This window comes from Rattus rattus, chromosome 15 (assembly GCF_011064425.1).
Source record: "Rattus rattus isolate New Zealand chromosome 15, Rrattus_CSIRO_v1, whole genome shotgun sequence".
Classification (NCBI taxonomy): Eukaryota; Metazoa; Chordata; class Mammalia; order Rodentia; family Muridae; genus Rattus; species Rattus rattus.
Genome location: NC_046168.1, coordinates 59586208 through 59608378, shown reverse-complemented (window position 1 = coordinate 59608378; position 22171 = coordinate 59586208). Strand labels below are relative to the sequence as shown.

General features: G+C 40.7%; 1 protein-coding gene across 1 annotated transcript in view; it reads right to left on the bottom strand.

Annotated features, from left to right (window-relative positions):
- Dcc (DCC netrin 1 receptor) overlaps positions 1-11065 on the bottom strand; it is a 1074495-nt gene extending 1063430 nt beyond the window's left edge. Inside the window, exon 1 of the mRNA XM_032886223.1 lies at positions 10342-11065. Within this exon, the coding sequence (XP_032742114.1) occupies positions 10342-10432 (91 nt within the window). The 5' untranslated portion in view covers positions 10433-11065. The remainder of the gene's footprint in view (positions 1-10341) is intronic.
- Positions 11066-22171: the final 11106 nt, after the last annotated feature.

Here is a 22171-nt window from a genome sequence, read left to right as displayed (position 1 = left end):
GGTATTACACTGGGTCTCGACCTGCTGGTTGTTTTTTCAACCCCTAAATCCAGTAAAGACATGGGCCAGGACCCACTAACTCATATACCTAAAGTCAAATTTGTTAGTAAAATATGATTCATTTTATTTCCATATCTTTTCCACATACAAAAATATAATTAAGTATTTCATAATTTGTGCCTATGCTTATAAATATAGAATTTCTAAACCCCTTTTCATAACTGCTCATATTAAGATTATATTAGCAATAGATTCTATTTATGAAATAGTGATTACAAGTGAACTGAAATATATATTATATTTTATATATTTAACCAGTGGGTTGAATTTGTCACTAAGTTATAGTTGGACCACATAGGCTGATAATCTGTCCATTGAATAGAGGAGAATGTTGAAATACAGTGAGATTAAGTACTTCAGTCAAACCCATTTCCTGGTTAGTGTTTTCTTGTACTCTAGATTATGTCACCTCTATCTTCATGGCCAAAGACCAGAACTAGACCCTATCAGTATTATGTGACTCACTGGCTTGGCTACTATGGGGTACAGTAATATGATGTGACTGACTTCTTGGTGAGCTTCAGATTAAAGCAAAGAGAGCATCCAACTATATTTGAAGAAACAGCAATGTAGAGAAAGTATAGTAGAATGCTACAATTTTAAACAGTTTAGCCTACTTTTCCCTTTTAACTCATTGAGAAAAAACAAAATATAGTTTTCAGAAGGCCACTCAAGGAGAAAATGTCCATGTCAGCCTGTGTACCCCATACCTCATACCTCATACCGCACATGGGTGAAAGTCTATTCTCTCTCTGGCCAGTGGAACTGGTTCTTTGTAGCCCAGACTGGTTGTGAACTTACTCTGTAGTCCAACATGTTCTCACACTCATGATCTGCAACCTTCACCCCCTAAATTCTTGGATTGTAGATGTATGTGTGCCACTGCACTGGCTTCACTTAAGTATGGCTTAGGTTAAACATAATTGACAACTATTTCCACCCCTATGCTTTAAAAATAAACACAGAGAGAAAGAGAGAGAGAGAGAGAGAGAGAGAGAGAGAGAGAGAGAGAGAGAGAAGAATCAATCTATGAATTCTGAAAATACAGGGATGAGAGGATCAGCTGTGTCAGCCCACCTTGCGAGTATTAACATATTAATGATAGAATGTGTAAACATTGCAGTGCTGTCTTTCTCAGGCTGACCACTTTATCTTTATCCCTTCTTAATAAGTGCTTTGTTCTGCAGTGGGTTCTATTCACCTATGTATGTGCCTGTCTCCTTGACCTTAAGACAAACTCATGAAAGATGGAAATACATTAAAACATTTCGTCTCACATGTCATAACCCCTGTTAAATATCCATAATGAGGATCTTGACTCAAATATTTGATCTCATTTGATCTTACCACAGATTAACAATTGTCTTGGGCTTTGAGAGAACTACACAAAAAGTGAGGACTCAAGGTTTGTAAGACAAAACATGTATCCCTGGCTTTAATGTGGTGTGAGATGGATCTGTATTTTAGAATGTACTGCTTGGGAAATTTCTAGAAACCTACCCTAAATTTCAGGCCTTTGAATACCAGTTATCCAAATTAGAAGGGGTTTGGATAAAACTGGAAGCATGGTTAAGCTTCAGGAGAAGTAATAGGGAAGATTAAATGAATTAATAGCTAGAGTTAGAGGAACTAAAGATGACACAGGAGATTAAAACAAGTTAGAGTGAAAACCTTTAACCTGCTGGATCATAGGAGAGCCCGTGTCATTGCTAAGGGAAAACAAGAATACCACATTCAATGTCACAGGTGTTTAGAAGAATATTTGGAACAGCATTATATAAGACAAATTACAAAGTAAATTTCCAACAGCAAAAACTGTTGTGTTACTGAGATATTTCCCAGGGGAAGTAACCAACAGCCCATCCCTTGAGATGTTCCAAACCAGGAAGAAAATAACTAGAAATTGTCCTGCAGGGAACAGCTCTGCCCAGACATTAGACTTGAAAGGAAAAGCTTGCAGATTTTTCTCTCTAATTTATATTCTTCTGAGATCCCATGAGGCTGAGGGGAGATGTGGGAACAATGGATGGAGGACTCTCAATTCGAGGGTTGCTTAGATGTCTCAGCCTTGGCTTACATCTCTAATGAGCAGGCACAGAAGGCGACCAGCTAGAGAGGCCACTTCCAGCACATCCAAATGTGTTATTTAATCCACAGACCTTTGTTAGCTTTCCCAACGGAACCATGTAGAATAAATTAAGAACCTATACAAAGTTGGAGGCACATATTTTTTCAAGCCCAGGCTGTCTGAAACCTGCAATCATACTATGCATTTTCCTGCATTGGGAACACATTCAAGGTCAAATGGGCAGAATAGGGTATATTTTCACTTAGATTTGGTATCTGCTCTTAGGATTGTAATTCAGTCTTCCTTTGGTTCCATTAGATTTCCACTGTGCCTGGATTTAAGCTTGGTGTCCCAGAACCCTGTTTACCTGTAAGCTGTCATCTATACAGACATGATAATCAGAGTAAGTGAATACACAGAGAAATTTTTGCTCAGTACAATAAATGATCTTAAAGTGACTAAAGCCATCTTTTTGCAGTTAAAATTAAGTGTACATTTTGGGCAAGTGCTGAACTAGTGGCAGAGATGGGATAAACTTGGTTTAACATAAAGTGACAACTTCCTAAAATGTCAACGGCTGACGACCTCCACGCTTAAGAGCAAAGGTTGATTAATGAGAAAACAAAATGACCCCCAACAAAACAAGACAAAATGGATACTCAGCCGAAGAAACTAGATCACAGAAGTATCTTGCTGCAGCCACAAATGGCCAACAAATTTATGAGGAAAAAAAATATGCAGTTTTATTAGCAATCAGGGAAATGCAAATGAAACCCATAATGAGATGTTAATTCACATCCAGCAGATGAAGGCAAATTAAGCAAATGAAAATACCAAGTGTTGGTAGAGACATGGAACAAAGAAGACTTTCATGTGCTCCCAGTGTGGTGGTATAGCAAATGTAGCATGCCACTGCTTCTTAATATACAGATTTTGGTTTCATGACTCAGCATTTTAACATCTACATGAACACCTGGAAGTGATGGTTAAATTTTAATGAACAATGCATAAAAATGCTTGAATCATAAAGACTAGCAATAGAAAATTGTAGTTCAAAAATATCTATCAACAAGAGCTCTGGTAAGTTATAATCAATAGAGTCATCAGGGAATATTGCACAGTCGAGTGATGGAGTGTAGCTATATACATATACTCTGGCAATCCAAGATACTTAATGTTTACCCATAAGGGGAATCAGAAACAAATATATTTCTTTGATTATAACCACATGTAACAAAACCAAATAGTGTGTTAAAGAAAGATGCATTTGTGGCAACGTTACAAATTACAAGGATTAATTAGCAAAAAAAATTCACAAAACTGTCAAGGGGTAAAGGGCTTTTTGTTTCATTATTGTTATTATCTTCAGTGCTATTATTAACTATACTGGATACTACATACATGTGCAGTTTATAACCTAAGTAAACTGTGATGTTGAAACCAGAATAGAACTACCATGGGTGTAGTCCACTCCTTCATTTAACAAGGAAAACTAGGGTTCATGGAGAACAAATGACAACTTAATATCAGATTTCAGAAATACCACGAACACATTAATTAACTACATTGGCACTTTTTCCTTCAACAGGGAATTCACGTCCTGATTTAGACTCTCTTTTCTTACATGAAAGACAATTTGTGTAAAACTGAGCAAAACAAGATAGAAGAAAGGACAGGGAAGAGTTTAAACTGGACACAAAAATGCAAAGAAAGGGCACCTTCTGGATCTAGAATCAATTCTCTTAAAATACGTCACAGAAAGTTATATCCTAAATTTTAAAAACAAAATGCTTCATCTTCAGGTCTTCAGAAACAGTCCTAAAGTGTAAAAACTGTACCATACTGTTGGCATAAACATATAACAAACAGGTTAAACCATCTTCTACATCTTAAAAGGTTGTTGAGTGTTCAGTAGAGAAATATTTCTAAAATTTTATTGGTGAAATGTACAAACATTGAGACTTAACAGGAACCTTTACCTACTACTAAGGTCTAAATGAGTATTATTCATATTACTTTCATTTTTTTTATTCTTTGAAAATATAAACACAGATTTAAAAACATTTCAGATAGCTTATAATAAAGTTATATTGATAGTCTTTCCTATCAGGTCACAATAATAAATAACAATAATAAATAAATAAATAGGTCATAATAATAAATAAACAACCAATAAGCATAAACGAGATGATGTTTTTCATTAAATAAGTTCATAATGAACTGACTAGTCCAATAAAACATGTTTGTCCTAGATAGTCTTGAGAATTGGCCTTCTGCCAAGGCCAGTATGGAAAAAAACACAAGGAAGAAATTTCTAACTTGCAACTAATACCTAAGAAATTATATATAAAAAGAAGGCTACAACATGTTACAGAATTTGGTTTTGTGAAATAAAACCTACATATGTGCTTTGTACAAAAATATAGGTGAGATATGGGTATTGGGCTCTGGGAATTTAGCAGAAAAGAGAGATCTCCCACTCAAGTCATGCGGTAACAGTGTACTTGAGAAATATGATCAATAAATAGGAAATGATTTGTGTGTGTCCATGCTGGACTTTCCCCCTAAGAAATGAAAGCTGTGCACAGTATGGTTGTTTAAAACTGTTCATGGGAACAATATATACTCACATGACCATTGGCAAATTACCATCAATAATGAAAGTAGAGGGATGTTCAATCATCCACATTATTTCATATTTCTCAATCACACCTTAGGACGGAATTGGAGCACTTCTGAACTATCAAGAAAAATAATTTCTTCTTAAGAGTTGTGTTAAAGGGGTGTTATTAAACCTAAGGCTAAATTTGTCACAGAACTTTAGAGCTCTGTAGTAATTTTGGTCATCAATCAACCAAGCTGCATTTCCTCATGTTAGCACTGTGTGGAACCTGAGCGGTATACAGTGAGGGGGTCGACACTCACGTGGGAGGACTAAGAGTGTTTTATGAAATTGTGCTGCAATTTGCCTGAGTGCTATGATTAAAAAGGTGCATAATGATTTGCATTTTATTTTTTGCTGCTGCTCACTTGGCATACGTAACATGTAATTTTGTCTTGTGCATTTTTATTGGCCTACAGGGAAAACAATCCCGATTGCTTATCCTTCATGTCAGCGAGTTGAAGATTCGCTTCATGAGGTCTCAGTTTTAAAGAGTGTCTTAAAGTATCATCTGGGGCAGATGATAGCGGTGGGCATGATCAAGGCAGGGCTAAAGACTCTGAACTTCGCAAAGTAGAGTCATTCATGAAAATTAAAGTTCTATACTTCAACCTTGAATAGCAACTTTGTGACCAAATCACATGACCAGGTTTATCACACTCATCACCCTGTAGGGCTCACTCCTTTCTCAAAACTTGTGAACTCTTGAATGTGGAGAGTCATGGCTTGGAAGCCACAGGTGAACTCTCCCAGGTATCAGAGTTACTTCTTTTATGAGTACAGTTCATGCGTCACTAAAAGAAGCAGTCCCAAACATCGGAAAACGGATTTTAAGGCAAATGTTCACGTCGTTCAAAGTATAATACAGCATGTTAAGTAAGCATAAGGCTTGGACTTGGTTGCATCAACAAGGGTGGTCTTGATGCCTTACTATTGTGTTGGGAGGACATCTGGATTTTCCAAGGACAGCCAGAAGAGAAGCAAACAATCCACAGTAAGCCACTGGAAATTTCATGGGGAACTGTACAAATATTGAATTCAGTGTATTCCAATCGTGAACTGGCCATTATCACAAGCCCAGATTCAACAGGTCCCGAAACTCTCAAGACCTTCTCTACTGTCACCCTGACATGGAGAAGGTAGGAAGGGAAATATCATAATTATGCTTTACGAATTCTATACATCTATCACACTCTCCATTTTATTTCAGAGTCTATCCTATTTTTCTAGAATCTGATAACTTTTAATCAGTAACCAACCAAGCAATCATCAGTGGGTTTGTGTCATTATTTTCTTAACCCCAGACATTCTATAAGGCTTTCTAAAATATATGTATACAGTTCATCTAAACGATGACCAGTAGAGAGAGATGAAAATTATCATTTGAGAAGATGCTTTTGCAACAGATAACCAGACACAGCAACCTGTTTCAGATTTGGCACGAGTTTCAGATGGTAATGCAGGCCAGGACTGTGGGAACTAGGGAAGCTGGATCCAGGCCAGCACCACTTTCCCAGTGAAATCCTGAGTGTCCTTACTTAGACACTTGAAGGAGAAGGCAGGGGCCTGTGGAAAGCTGCTCTCTGTGCAGGTACCCTTGGGTTTTACTAAAGACAATGATTCCCAGCAACCACATCCTTTACTGGTTATCCTGACAGGAGAAAAAAAAAAAAAGCATGAGGAAGAAATCTTATAGACATAGTTTAAAATGTGAATTCTCCAAAGAAATTGCGCTTTTATTTTTAAAAATATCTTAGAATACAGTCTTACATGGAAAGAGTCAATACAGAAACTTCAGCACTTTTTTTTAAACGCTCAGAGCCCCTGAAGATTAAAGCAGGTCCAGGAGAGCAGGATGTCAATCAGTCTGTATGCAGATGACAGAGATCCAACTGCACTATGTGGTATTACTGTGTGTTGCTAGAAACTTCTCAGGAACTATTCACGCACCTAGGAGAACGCTTAGACTAGTGGATGCTTACAGTGGGAAGCATAAGGCAGGAAGAGAGAAACCTTTGTGAAATAACTGTGCTGTGGATTCCTTAGACTGTGTATCTTGTCATCGTGTTCTAGAAACAAACAGCAGCAACAACAAACTATCTCAGCTTCTCGGATGAATTGCCTCCCGCAAACCCTTGTCAGATTCCTATTGGTTTAGGAGCTCCCCTGTACTCCAAAGGGACTGTCTGGCAAGGTTCCATTCAAGAAGGAGACAGGACGAAAGCAGATCCTCCTCAAAGAACTAAGGGAGTCTGCAGAAAGGTTAAGTTGCCAGGGAATAAATGGAAGGCACACACACACACACACACACACACACACACACACACACACACACACACACACTAAGAAGTTATAAATCTCTTCCCAGAGAAAAGAGGGAGAAAGAGAGAGTCTATGAGCCCCTCACAGCAGCCTTGCTGTTAAGAGCATTAAAGCAAATGCAATGAACCTGATATATTCACATATAACACATGTGCTGGCCACTTCACATGCTTCATAACTCAGAGGGCAGCTGCTGCAGGGTGGGAAATGGATAGTGTGACAGGTCACTAGTGATTTATACTGCCGCACTAGTGGGAGCAGTGGAGGGCCTGCTTACCCAGGCAATCCCAGGTCCTGACATCCTCTTCCCTCTGCACAGCAAGCTCAGAAAAGGCACCTGACCTACTGTGATCGTTGGTGTGAAAGGGAGCTGGACAGGGTGTATGTATGTACACACACACACACACACACACACACACACACACACACATTATATCTAGACTATATAAACTCTAACCAAATGTAGCACAAACATGCATGGATAATTAAATAATCAACGGGTAAACTTCCTATTTGATTCATCAATGTCTCCAATTCCCATCTTACCTGAAATCATGAGAATCTACCTGGCGCCTCTGCACACAGCTCACCTCAAGTAAAGAGGAGGGCATCCTACAGGAGCAAACTAAACCCCGGCACTGCCTTCCTCTCTCAGCTTCAAGTCCTCACTCCCGCACAGACAGATGCTCTGTGGGGATGTCGTTTTTTTTCTGTTTCTGTATCCTAATCTCATTCAAATGGACAAGTTTCACATTTTGCCTAGATTGAGGGGAAGGGCCAGGGCTATTGTGCTAGTCTCCATAATCCTTTGTTACCAATCAACAAAGTCTTTAAAACCTTCTGCTGAGTGGGAATTTCAATGGCTGTGAACTAGACATTTGGCCTTATTAAGGGCACCTCCTACTGGTCCTTTCTTGGAGTGAACTATGTTTCTTTGGTGCCATGCTCCTAAAACACTGCTCCTAAGGAAAAGAATAATATTCAGATAAATGAGCAGAGGAGAGCAGAGCGAGCTGAATTAGCAAAATCTTCCAAGTGTACCACCCACAGTCTTGGGACCTGCACGAATCACATCACCTTCGTTTGCAAATAACACACGTGCTTTCGGAAATGTGGAGAAGTTTGGAACAAAGATCAGCAAGGGTCATCCACTGGCATTTTTTTTCACACATGTATATTTTTGTGTATTTTTATTGGTTGTTGTTAGATTTGTCTATGAGGAGAAATTTTTGAGAATGTAATAATCGAAATAAAACGGTAAGAAATAAATGACTAAATACAAACAAACAGAAAACCTAAGTGAGTAGGAAGGTGATGTTTCATTTAAGGATTAGTAAAACTTATTGGATCTATCTTCATTCATCTAGCACCAGCTTTTGCAGGGTAACAGTCATTTTGGAATGGCTTTAAAATATTGCATAACTGACAACATTGTCTATTTTGCACACTTCGCTTAATTCAATATTGTCAGCTGTGGTTCTCTCTCTCTCTCTCTCTCTCTCTCTCTCTCTCTCTCTCTCTCCAGAACTTCCTTTTTCTTTCCAGGTGCTCCTAAAGTGTCAGAGAGAGCACAAGTCTTCTTCTGGGTACAAGGGAGATGTTGCTTGCACTGGCTAAGAGCATTTGCGGTTTAAGGAGAGCATTTTTAACACTTTCCATTACCACAAGAATAAACTACCCCCTACCCTCCCCACACCTACCTCCCACCTTCAAAGGGAGTAATTACGGAGGACAAAGCTCCTGGAAGAGAGGAGCCGAGGAGAAAGGGACCGCCCAGAGGGAGGGGGGAGGGCGGGCAACTGAGCTGAGGGTGAGGGTAAGAGCGCGCATCATAGGCGTTCACGCAGCATGCAGGCACACACACACACACACACACACACACACACACACACACACACACACACACACACACACACACACACACACACACACACACACACACACACAGATGCTGGCTGCCAACAGAAGGCTCGAATCCCAGTGCAAGGGCTAGAGCGTTAATCCCGAACGCTGGCTTGGTGCTTGCTTCATGGCCTGAATCCTTGCCACACTGCGAAGGGACGCATTGACTGCTGTCTGCAACCCTTGGTTCTGCAGCCGGGACCAGACAGCCGGAGTTTAGGACTCCGGGGAGATGGGGGACTTGGCTGCTGTGATTTAATTTTATTCCCTGTTAATTTCCGAGGCACAGGTTGGGGCGCTCCTCTCCAACTCCTGGCCCCAGCCGGGGCGGTCTCTGGATCTGAGGAAAGGTCGATTCCGAAGGGACTTGCATGCTCACACAGCAGCTGTTCGGTCTTTCCCCAGCAGACCGGGTCCCTCTACTCAGTGCCCACCTACTTGTGGTGGTGTCCCGCAAAACGAGTAAATCTTATCACTTTGTTTGTTTTTATTCCTTCGGCCACAGGAGCCTCTGCTCCGCATTCGGGAGACTGCAGCACCCAGAGAGCAGCCTTAGGATCCTTCTTTCTCCTAATCAAGCCCCGGAAGAGTTTTGCCATTTTTAATTAGAAATTACGCTTGCCAAGTGCCAGGGCCAGGAGGCCTATTTCCCAGAATATCAATCATTTGGAGTTTGGAGGTGTCTTGGAGGTATTTGGAGACTTAACTAGCAATCAGCATTCATCCACCGTTAAGATTTCAAATACAGAGCCCTCCATCTGCCAGTTCTTTCCCTCTTCAGGTACCGCTATGCGCTCATTCAAAGTATTCAAAACCTATATGTCTCTTTCTGGATTCTCAGTCAGCAAGTACAAAAATGCAAAGCCAGGGTCGCATGTATTCACAAACATCCCCAGCAGCTACATCCCACACAGACTTGCTCTAAGCACCCTGGATGGCATCCTCTGCTCACTCCAGCTACCCCATCCACCACCCCCTCCCCAGGTTTTTGAGGCTCTGTGGATACAGCCTCGTTCCTTTCAACAGCATCCCCATCACTTTCGTCAGCTTGTCCCCCCAAACCAAAGCAAGTATTTGTAAAGGCAAAGACGCAAGAGAGAAGCACCACATTGAAAAAGCGCGATGAGATGCCCTCGACCCCACCAACATCGTCAGCCCCGAGGAGGAAAAAGTCTTCTGTCTTTTATCATCCGCGAGAAAACACTGGGCAAAGCGACCACCGAATATCGTATTTCTCTTCTATTCCAATTCTACTCTCCAAATGGAACGGGAAGAGGAAGGGGTAAGGGGTGGGGGAACGAAGAGAAGAAAGGAAAAGACCTCTTACCCGTGACTTGAAGATGCGCGCTGAGCAAGGAAGCTCCAAAGAGTACAAAAGCCAGCTTGGGTACCCAAACACATCCAAGACTATTCTCCATATTTCAGCCAACACCTTCGGGGCCGGGGGTCCTGGGCAGCGGTGGCACTCACACACATGCACTCACACACGCATGCACACATGCACACACCCGCGCCGAGCCCCTTAGGCTTCCTCCTCCTCTTCCTCCTCGTCCTCTTCCTCCACCTCTTTCTCCACCTCCCCTGCGCCTCTTCTGCCTGCGAAGCCTTTTTTTCTTGTCCAGGGACACAATCAGCAGCAAGACGAGGCAGCGAAAAGTTCCATTCGGTCCAAGAGCACCCGAACCCCGGTAACACCTTGGAGAAATAACTCAAGGGAGCAGAGAGAGCGAGCAAAGGGGAGACAGCTCTCCGTGGGGCTTGGGAGGCATTAATGAATAGAATCTCCAGAAGGGCTAAAGAGAAATCGCAAAGCAATCCTGTGGCTGGCCATGCGTTAGATCGTTCAGGCTGCTTCCCTGTAATCGGTTGGATAAAGTTGGAGAGAAATATCCGCGCTGGTGATGCTGTCGGTTTGGCTTCTCCGAGATGGGGAAGCGGGTAGGGGGCAGAGGCGGTGGAGTGCTGGGCAGAGCGCTCTCACTTGTTACTGGGGTGTCCGCCAGCGGTGTGTGAGCTGAGAGTTGGAACCTTACTATCCATTGATCCGGAGAAGTGGAGGGTTGGAAGGGAAAATGTGGAGACCGGAGGGAAACGAACTGGATCAGGGAAAGACTCCACGCAATGGGGGGCGGGGGCCTAGCGAAGCTTAGGGGGAAAAAAAAAAAAGAGCGGACAGAAGAGGCTTCCAGCAGCTGCGTTTGCCTGGTCTACATATCAATGCGCAGGGATGCCCTCTGTGGGCAAAGCGTGGGAAGTCACTTTTGTCAATGGAGCCAGCGAACGTCATGGGCATCTGGAGGTTTTGCAGCAATCGTTTTTGATCTTCAGCGTTCAGGAAATTATTTTGTGTGACTAAAATCTAGGTAGGTGTTTCACATAGGGCAAAGTGAAACACCTTTCTTTCTTGTTTTCTGCATTGTTAAAAGGGACATTTCCATTTAGGAAAAAAAAAATCAGCAAATGCAACCCACTTCTAGAAGTGGGAAACAGAGACCCAGAAACACCCCACATGGTAAGCAAACGCCAGACTACTGCTCTCTGAGGAGTGTAACTGGAACCTTTTCCATCACACCAGTTTCTTTCCTCCATGCTCACTCTTCTCCAGATGTGAATCAGAGGTACAGGGATTTAAAACACTCACCATATTCTGGGAGCCTAGAAGTCTCCCAGGAAATAGGAACCAACTGGAGATTTAGCATGACTCAATCCCCATTCCCAAGGGTCAAGGTTTTCATCCATTGTGAGAAAAGAGTCAGTGGATAGTTTTAAATTATTATAACGGTGCTGATCTATGTGATAAGAGTGTGTTCACTGGGAACGAAAGACTTCTCTAGTCCCTGGACAGACCGTGAATGAAGGGCATGTGTAAACACACACATGTAAACACACACACACACACACACACACACACACAGAGAGAGAGAGAGAGAGAGAGAGACAGAGACAGAGACAGAGATAGACACACACGTGCATGCACATATACATCCCATACACACACACACACACACATACACCCCATACAAACATAGGCACACATACACACATATACCATATACACACAGACACAGAGAGACACACACATGCATACACACAAATATAGGCACACATGCATGCATGCAAATATACACCCCATACAAACATACATACATACATATACCATATAGACACAGACACGCAGAGACACACACATGCATACCATACACACACACACATACACAGAGAGGGGGGGAGGGAGAGAGAGAGAGAGAGAGAGAGAGAGAGAGAGAGAGAGAGAGAGAGAGAGAGAGAGACAGAGAGAGAGAGAGACAGAGACAGAGAGAGAGAGAGACAGAGACAGAGAGGGTTTTAGGAAAGTGGTACAGAGTGGAAGCTGAGAAAACCACTCTAAGCCCACTTATTTTGCACATTTTGTCTTCTCTGAAAGACATCAGGCAGCCTCCACAGGCAATGCCCTGTGCCTTTCATCTCTGCCCCACTCACAGATGCTAGCGGGGCTTGGAAAAGAGCATGCAGTTTTGTTAAAAGAATGAACTAACAAACAAATGGATTTAGGCAAGAAAATGATGAAAAGAAACTTCTGAAATATGTTCAGCCCCCCCTTGCCTCTCATTTGTCATCATGGGATTTTTATTTATTCTTTCCTTCTCCTTCTCCCCCCCTCACCACTCTGTCTTGTCATTCCGATTTCACAAAGTTGGTAAAGGTAGCTGTAAGAAGAGAGTGAAAAGGAAGAGGTATGAATAATATGCAATAAGGTCACTACCAGAAAACAGGAAAACTGGAGAAGGATGCTTCCGGTCCTTAGCCATGCTCACCCTTTCCTCCCAGAAAAAAGTTGAAATAAGTAGTGTGGCATCTCTGACGGCTAAACCAAACTTCACAAGAGTTTTAGATGTTTTGTTGATATCCATTTTTTTTTTTTGAAACAGAAGTGGAAGCTTCTAGAAATGTAGGGATGAAGTCTACAACACGGTTTTAAGTGGGCCATGGATTTCTTTTCTGTAGAATCGATGCTGGCAAACTTTGAGAAATTTGTCACATTCAGAATTTGTTATGAAAAGTAATCAGGCATCAGGGGTATGCGTTTTGGCTCATGGGAAGGAGCATGTACCTTTCATTTACACACACAAGTGACTGCTAAAACAATGGACCCAAGAGAGCAGCCATAGGGGAAGAACTACAAACTCTTGAAAAATGTAAAGTTCTGTATTCATCCGACCCATAAGCTGTTCACAGCTAGGAAGGGATAGGAACCCAGAATGTCCTGTGTTACTTGGGTCCCTGTAAAGCAGTGGTTCTCAACCTCCCTAATGTTGAGACCTTATGATACAGTTCTCATGGTGGTGACCCCAACCATAAAGTTATTTTATGGTTACTTCATAACTGTCATTTTTCTAATTTTATGAAACATGATGTAGCTGTCTGGCATGCTACCCAGATGGGGTTTTGATCCATGAGTTGAGAATCTCTCCTGCTAAAGTATCCTATATAAACCAACACAGGAAGTCTAATAATCAAGTTGTCTTCCATGATTATCATGTCCGAATGAATCTAGGCCATTAGCCCACTGACGAGGAAGCTTCTACATATCATCTGTTCCCCTTCCACTTTGACACGGCTGTGTTCTCCAACTCATGGTACTCCTTTCCCTAATGTTCCCCTTCTTCGGCTTCTTTAGCTTAGTTTAAGAATCTTCTATTGAAAAGTTTTTAATATTTTCAACGCTGAAGAATCTGTGGCATACACTTGGAAGACACTGTATTTCCTTTTCCTTCCTTTTAAAGGTGTCAGACACACTTCCTACCTGGCCTTCTCATTAGTGGAAAGGAAATCAAAATACAAAAATGAGAAGAGAAAAAAAATGGGACCGGTAGCACATAGTTTAGTGTAATCAATGCTCTTTGCATAGTCGTTATGATATTTAGGATTTTTAACATGTGATAGACCATACAGAATCTAAATTTTCAGTTCAAAGACACATTAGTTAATACTTCTTTTCTACAATCCACGTAGAATATTAGTAAAGGTTATGGAGAAGCCATGCAAAATCCTGATTTTCGAATATTAGTCTCAAAATATAAACCCAGTTAAAAGAATGTAATTCTTTTTAGTGTTCTAGCTGAGGAATTGAATTTCTTATCCTTCCTTAATTCAGAAAGTTAATTACCTTCTCCCCTCTCTCATTCTCCCACCACTGTGGTCTGGTTTTAAATACCTTTGAAACTATAGATTAGAAATTTACTTCCTAAACCAATAGTATCAAGTCAGATGGCACATATTAAAATATGAATTTGAATATGCTGCAGATCAGATGTAAACACGAAAATATGACAAAACACAATGTGATAAGCTAGTTGCATTATGCACTTGGACTATAGGACTATATATCTACATAAAATATGCAAATCTATATATACCAAATTTATTGCTACTGTCTAATTTGGAATTATTGGGTAAGGGGATATTTTTCCAACTTTTAAAACTTTTTATTTCATTAAAATTTTACTTTGGAGGCCTCTGCATATCTGAGAGTACATGTATGAAGGTCAGAAAACAGCTTCTGAGAGTTGTTTCTCTTTGTCCAGCATGTGGGTCCTGGAAATCAAACTTGGACTTCAGTCTAAAGCTGATTTACACTGATTCTTCTTGCTGGCCCAATGGATATGTTTTAATTGACTACTGATTGGTTTTGATTGATATATACTTGATGGCTTTGATAGTTTAGAATACTTTCTTCTGTTTGATGACACCTTACAGTTTGAGGGTACCATCTTGCACATTTCTGACTAGGAAATCAGGAAATGGATCCTGAGTCACATTGTGTGTACAAAGTATTCTACTCTTCTGGTCATGATGATGAATTCAGGGCCAAGTCCATCAGCAAATGTAAGTGAAGAAGCCATCATCACTTGCCCCACCTTATAAGAAAATGAGTATTTGTATTCTCTTGGAGGCACACTAAAAGATTCCCTCTATGCCTTGATTGTGAAGGAGTATGATATTCCAAAGAAGGGCTAGCTTAGAAGCCTTGTAGCTCTTAGCAGGCTTCTCTACTCCAAATTCCCTGATCGGACCCCCCACTACTCCAAATTCCTATGTCCTCTTGCTCCAATCCTTCAATTGTAGACTTACATAGACAAAAAGATTTAGAGATGTGATAAATCAAAGGCCAGGGCATTAGGAGATTACCCTTGATTACCCAGGAGAGCACAATGCAATCATATGCCTTGTTAGAAAAGGAAGCAAAAATGGGAGCCACAGAGAAAGAGATACGGCCACACAAGCAGGAGCTGGGGAAGAATGGTTCCGTTACTGGGAGGAATCAAGAGCCAAGGTGAATGTCGGACTCCAAGAGCTGAAGAAGATAAGTTGCTACAACTCCCTATGGAATACATAGTCCTAAAGATCCTTGGATTTTAACAATGTAATGTTGCATGTGGATATTTGGCCTTCCAAGTTATAAAATAGTAAATTCATGTCACTTTAAGCTATAACACAATGGTAGCTTTCTACAGGGATAGCAGAAAGCTAACACAGGTTATCCAATCATGACTCAAACAGCCACTGCAACAAATGCTTGAAAATATCAAAATGACCTTGACATTGGGTAATTGTCAGAGACTGCAGGAATTTTTAAGAGCTTAATAAGAAAACCCTGTTGCCATGAGCAGACTATAGGCATTGCCAGTGAGGGTTTAACATAGAAATGAGGAAAGGGGGTTCTTTTTACAGTGCCATAAAACTTCAGCATTATCTTGCCTTCCAGTTATGGAAGTTGAACTTGTGATGAACTCGGATATTCACTGAGGGTATTACCTAAGTCTTGAAGATGTGGCCAAAATTCTTCTTGTGGTAAACTATGAGAGGAATGGAATACACTGAGGGAACAGCTTTCGTGCATTAAAAACTAGAGTACTCTTGGCAGTGGAGACAACATCAGCCTATTCCATTATGCAACATACTGGAGTTAAGATAGTGTGGTCAGGGAAACCTCTATTGGAGAAGGAGGCATGAGTGTGACGGTACAACTACTCCTATTCATGTTTTTAGAAGTGCCTAAACAACGAACCATTCAGTCAAGCACAGGAATCATTAAAAGTAGCATGTAACTTGTGAAACAATGAACCTTTCTCAGGTGAAGCTAAGAGTGAAGAGGAAATAGTCCAAGAGGACTCCACAGAGAAGTCCCTGTATTGATGATATTTTCATGGGAGACCAACAACAGTCTTGAAACAAAAGACAAATCCACTTCCAACTTGAGTTAAAGGGAGCAAAAAAGTAGCAGTTATAAAGGGGTGCTGTACTGTTAGGAGAGAACAGCAAAGAACTTAATGGATGTGGGAAAAGAAGGTGGTCCTAAGGACAGAGATATGAACTTACACAGAAGAGACAAGAGCCAAAAGTAAGGAAGCCATAGACCACATAGAATTTTACCAAGGCTTAAAACATATTATTTGCTTGGCTAGGTATCAAAATGGCTTGGAACTAAGCATTCATTTTCTCCCTACCTTCTTGCATTTGAACAATGCATCTATAGCTGATTTACTATGCCCATTGTGTTTCTTTATTTTTAAGTCATATAATTTATCTTCTAATTTTCTTAGGACCCCATACAGAGGTGAATTTTTTTTTTACCAATGTGGATAATACACAGAGTTGCTACAGAGAGAGGAAGAGATTTGGGACACTCATGATGATGTTGTGTGAAGTTTTGTTGCATACTAGACATTGTTATAGAATAAAACATTGAGGCTATTAGAAAAATGGGAATGTGCCTTACAGGAGAGATTGATGTGAACTGTTGTTCTTCCAAATGATTTTTGGGTCCTAGTTCTGAAAACCATTACTACTATGTCATCTATCTGTGACAATGGGGAGTTCTGTAAAAATATTTGTAAAAACTTAAAATGCTGAGACATCCTGGGATAGATGGGTGGATCCACTCTAATGACAAAGGCCCTTTAAAAGTGAAAGAGGTAGGCAAAGTCACACTTTCAGAAGGTTCTGTGATGCTGAACAGAGGAGTCAGCATGATTTATTGCTGGAAGAGGACTACCAGCCATGGAATACATGTACCCTCTGCACACCAGAGAGCCAAGATCATATTGCTGTGCAGTCTCTATGAGAGAAACAGCCCTGTGAACCTATGGAATTTAGAGCTGCAAGACCCATCTACTGAATTCTGTCCTCTAGAACTCTAAGATATTAAGTTTGTGTTTAGTTTAGAAATCCAAATTTGCATTCATTCATTATACCATTAATTTGACATTGTGAAAAAAGGTTGAAGTTATAAGACTAAAATGAGAAGAAGAAAATCAACTGAGTTCTTGACATTGTTGAACTCAATGCAATAAGCCACCATACTTAACCACAACCTGGCCTTTGGAGTTCTTAGTTACTGGGGTCAACTATTTCCTCAACTATTAAGTCCAAGAAAAGAGAGATTTCAACCAGGAAGTATGAGAAGTAATTCAAAATAAAAATGATCTTTACTATGTGTGTTTTCTCATTGTGAAAGTAACAGTTTTGTACAGCGTGTATACAGCTCTAGTTTTATAACTGACCTGGAGTTGAGAGAACTCAACAGAAGTTAAGCTCTTGACTAGGTCACATGGTAAAATGAAGGTCCTATTGTTGCTAGCCCAAATTTATATATGATAGCTCAGGTGTTAGAAGGAAGTCTGAGAAAGCCTTTGTTTCCAACAGCCTCTACTCTAGATGGAAAAGCACATACATTTTTAAAAACTGTATGTTTATTTGATTTAAAAGAACTGAAATAAGATAGAGGAAGGATGCCATAAGAGCCACTGAATTTCCACAGAAGTATTGCTCTGGTAAAGTAGTGGTAGAAGATTCTTTTTTAAGATCCTCACTAACCTGGGTCGTAAGCTAGCGAGTGAAGTAATTGGCCTCAGGTGATATGAGGGGGAAATTGGAAAAACTGAAGAGGGGCACTAATGAATATGGGGAAAGGAGGTCAATAAGAAGGAGAGGGAGAAATAAGGGACATAAATAACAGCAAAGATGTTAGATAAATCCTCAAGATATCATATTATTTCATACTTACGTAAGGATACATAATACTTATAACTGTGTATATGAGTAAGGATGCAGAGACACATATATAAATTTTATTTTATATTTATAATATGTTACACATATTTATATTATATATAAAATATTAAAAGCATGTAATAATATAATATACACATATATAGTTACATATATAAATATAAGGTATGCCACTTGAGCTGACAATGTTTCCCAAAAGAGACATATAATAGCTATTCAACAAAACCCCCAGTTAGAAATGTTTGTTTGAGTTGTTAAGGTAATCAAAGTAGCTCTTCTAATAAAGCCTTTTATAAAATACAACACTCCTTCATGTTAAAAGTATTAGAAATATCAGGGAAACAAGGCATATAACTAAACATAATCAAAGCAATGTATAGCAAGTTAATGGCCAACATCAAGTTAAATTGAGAGAGACTTAAAGCAATTCCACTAAATTCAGGGGCAAGACAAGGCTATCCTCTCTTTATATCTAGCTATTCAATATAGTATTTGAAGTTCTATCCAGAGCAATAAGACAACTAGAGGAAATCAAAGGGATACAAATTGGAATAGAAGTTAAAGTATCACTATCTGCAGATGATATGATGGTTTACAATGAGCAGCCCCAAAAATTCTACCAGAAAAATCCTACAGGCGATAAATACTTCAGCAAAGTGGCTGGATACAAAATTAACTCAAAAAAAAAAAAAAGAAAAAGAAAAACAGTAGCCCTCTTTTATACAAATGATGAACTTGCTGAGAAAGAAATTAGAGAAACAACACCATTCACAATAGCCATGAATAACATAAAATATCTAGGTGAAGTGGAAACTTAAGGGTTCTTTGGAAAGTCAGTTGGGTGGTGTTTCGCTGGGGCAAACACATGACGGAATGTTTAGCTGACGTGGACACAGGTGAAAAATTAAGGCAGACTCATGATGGAACTTTGAACTGCAGTAAATGCAGGATAAAGAATGTTCTGCTAAAGCAAGCATGTGAAAAGACACGTGCTCTAGGATTCTTCTTTATCACATGTGTTGGTCTGCCTTACATTGAGTAGTTGAGAGGCATTTGACAGGGCTTCACAGAGAGAAACTCAACAATAAAACTTCTGGTGGTGTGCTGCTACAGTTCCCTGATGCTTCCTCTGACTCAGGCTGACTGGCAGAGTGATGTCAGCTGAGAAAGACCCAACTACTGAGGCAAAAGCCATGTTGAGATAATACACTTAGAGGACACATGATGCTTGAAGGATAGAAATAGGACAGTGGCAGAAGCTGGGCTTGGCTTACAGAGTTACCTGTGCAGCTCTTAAGAATCTTTGCCTATCCTTGATTCCCTGTGAAGTGCACAGTGAAGAACTTCTCCTGGTGTTTTTCTGGGTCCCTCCTGATGACTTGTGCCAAGGCTGAGGCCTGGCTGTCTCTACTAGGTAGTACCATCACTGCTAATTCATGATTTCTCTCCCAACTCCACCTAACTGAACTGCTGGTGTATCCCTGAAGTGTCTGCAGATGGATGGAGCTACCATTGTTAACCTGTGAACTGCACTGCCAATTTCCAGACAATACACATGGGAGTTGCTCCAAAGAACCTTTCTAAACAGGTCCACTTCCCCATATCCTTTCTTTCCCACTACCTCTGGTGGGTGGTGAGCTAAAAGAGAGGATAAAGCATTTAAGAACCACCATTAAAAATAGGCGTTGAAAAAATTAAAGTTACATCTTGATATATCTCTAACCAAGCAAGGAAGATCTGTATGACAAGAACTTCACATCCCTGAAGAAAGAAATTGAATAAAATTTCAGAAGATGGAAAGATCTCCTATGCTCATGGATAGGCAAGATTAACACAGTAAAAATGGTCAACTTACCAAAGGCGATCAACAAATTCAAAGCAATCCCCATCAAAATGCCAACATGAGTTTTATAGACCTTGAAAGAGCAACTCTCAACTTCATATGGAAAAATAAAAAACCCAGGATACCCAAAACAATCCTGACTAAGAGAACTTCAGGGGAATCACCATCCCTGACATCAAGCTGTACTACAGAGCAATAATGATCAAAAAGTGCATGGTATTGGTACAGAAACAGACAACTTGAGCAATGGAATGGAATCAAAGACCTGGAAATAAGCCCACATTCCTATGGACACTTGATTTTTGATAATGAAGACCAAACCATACAATGGAAATAAAGGAAGCATCTATAATAAATGTTGGTCTAACTGAAGGTCTACATATAGAATGAAAAATAGATCCATATTTATAACCCAGCACAAAACTCAAGTCCAAGTGTATCAAGGACCTCAATGTAAAACCAGACACACTAAATCTCACTGAAAAGAAAGTGAGAAATACGCTTTAATGTATTGCTGCAGGAGACAATTTCCTGAATAGTACATCGAAGCTCAGGCTCTAAGATAAGCAATTAATAGATAAGTCCCTGGGGAACTGCATAGCTTCTGTAGAGCAAATGGCACCGTCAATGAGACAAGATTGAAGACCTACAGATTGGGAAAGGATCCTCACCAACCACATACCTCTGACAGAAGGCTATTATCCAAAGTTTATAAAGAACTCAAGAAGTTAAACACCAACAAGCAAAATAACCAAATTAAAAAATGGGGAACATAACTAAACAGAGAATTTTCAACAAAGGAATCTCAAATGGCTGAGAAGCACTTAAAGAAATGTTTCAAGTCCTTAGTTATCAGAAAAATACAAATCGAAACAACTCTGAGATTCCACCTTAGATCTATCAGAGTGGTTAACATCAAAAACTCAAGTGATAGCACATGCTTGAGAGGATGTGGATCAAAGGGAACATTCCTCCACTGCTGGTGGGAATATAAACTTGTATAACCATCATGGAAATCAATTTGGCATTTTCTCAGAAAACTTGGAATAGTTCTATCTACACCAAGACCCAGCTATAGCACTCCTAGGCATATACCCAGAAGATGCTCCATCATAAATAAAACTTATGAACAAAGTTTTATTCATAAGAGCCAGAAACTGGATACAGCCTAGATGTCCCTCAGGTAAACCAGTCCCATTCTGCCTGGTCTCTTCTGCTGGGACAGACTGCTAGCTAGCCCACTCCCTAGAAAAGGCTATATCCTGAGATATACCAGAGGACTCACTGCACTCAGCATTTGGTAAGACTCCCCCCTACCCCTGAAGTCCCACAGCAGCTGCAGGGGGCCAGTGAACTCAGGGACCCAATATCTTCCCAAATCCCTCACAAGTTGAATACCAACCCCCTTCTGTCTGGTCCTTTCTGCTGGGACAGACTACTAGCTAGTTTGCTACACAGAAGAGGCTATATTCTGAGGCATACCAAAGGATCTGTTTCACTCAGTATTTGGTTAAAAAAAAGTCCCAGAGCTGCTCCTGGGAGCCAGTGAACTCAGAGGCCCACGATCTCTCCAAACCACCACCTGCCAAGTACCAACCCCTTTCTGTTTGGTCCTTTGAGCTGGAACAGACGGCCATCTAGTCTGCATCCCAGAAGACACTATATCCTGAGGCTTATCAGAGGATCTTGTGGAGGGCCGTCCTCACATTCTCCATTGTAAGATGGCGCCGATATCCGGCAGGATGCACCTAATAAAAGGGCAGTATGCAAGCGCCTGGTAAATTCCTCACTCAGGGGGATACGTATGCTGTGGTCCGTCATCTGGCACATCTGGCAGCGACCAGCCAGAGAGTGACACGTCCTAGGCGACGATAGTTTCCTATATAAGGGATGGTCTTTCCCTCACTTGGGGGCTCCGTATTGTAAGCTTGTGCTCTCGCTCTCAAGATGCATTAAAGCTATTTCTGCAGAAGGATCCTTTGTGTCCTGCATCATTCTTGCTGGCGAGACGTAGCGTGGGACAGGATCTGTTATACTCAGAACATTTGACATCATATCCTGAAGCATACCAGAGGAACAACTGCATCAAACATTTGATACCACATCCTGAGGCATCCCAGGAGATCTACTGCACCCGGGACATTTGACACCACAACCAGAGACATCCCAGGAGATCCACTGCACCCTGGGCACCACAGCTTTAAGGCATCCCAGGAGTTCCTCTGTATACGGGCAACTGGGC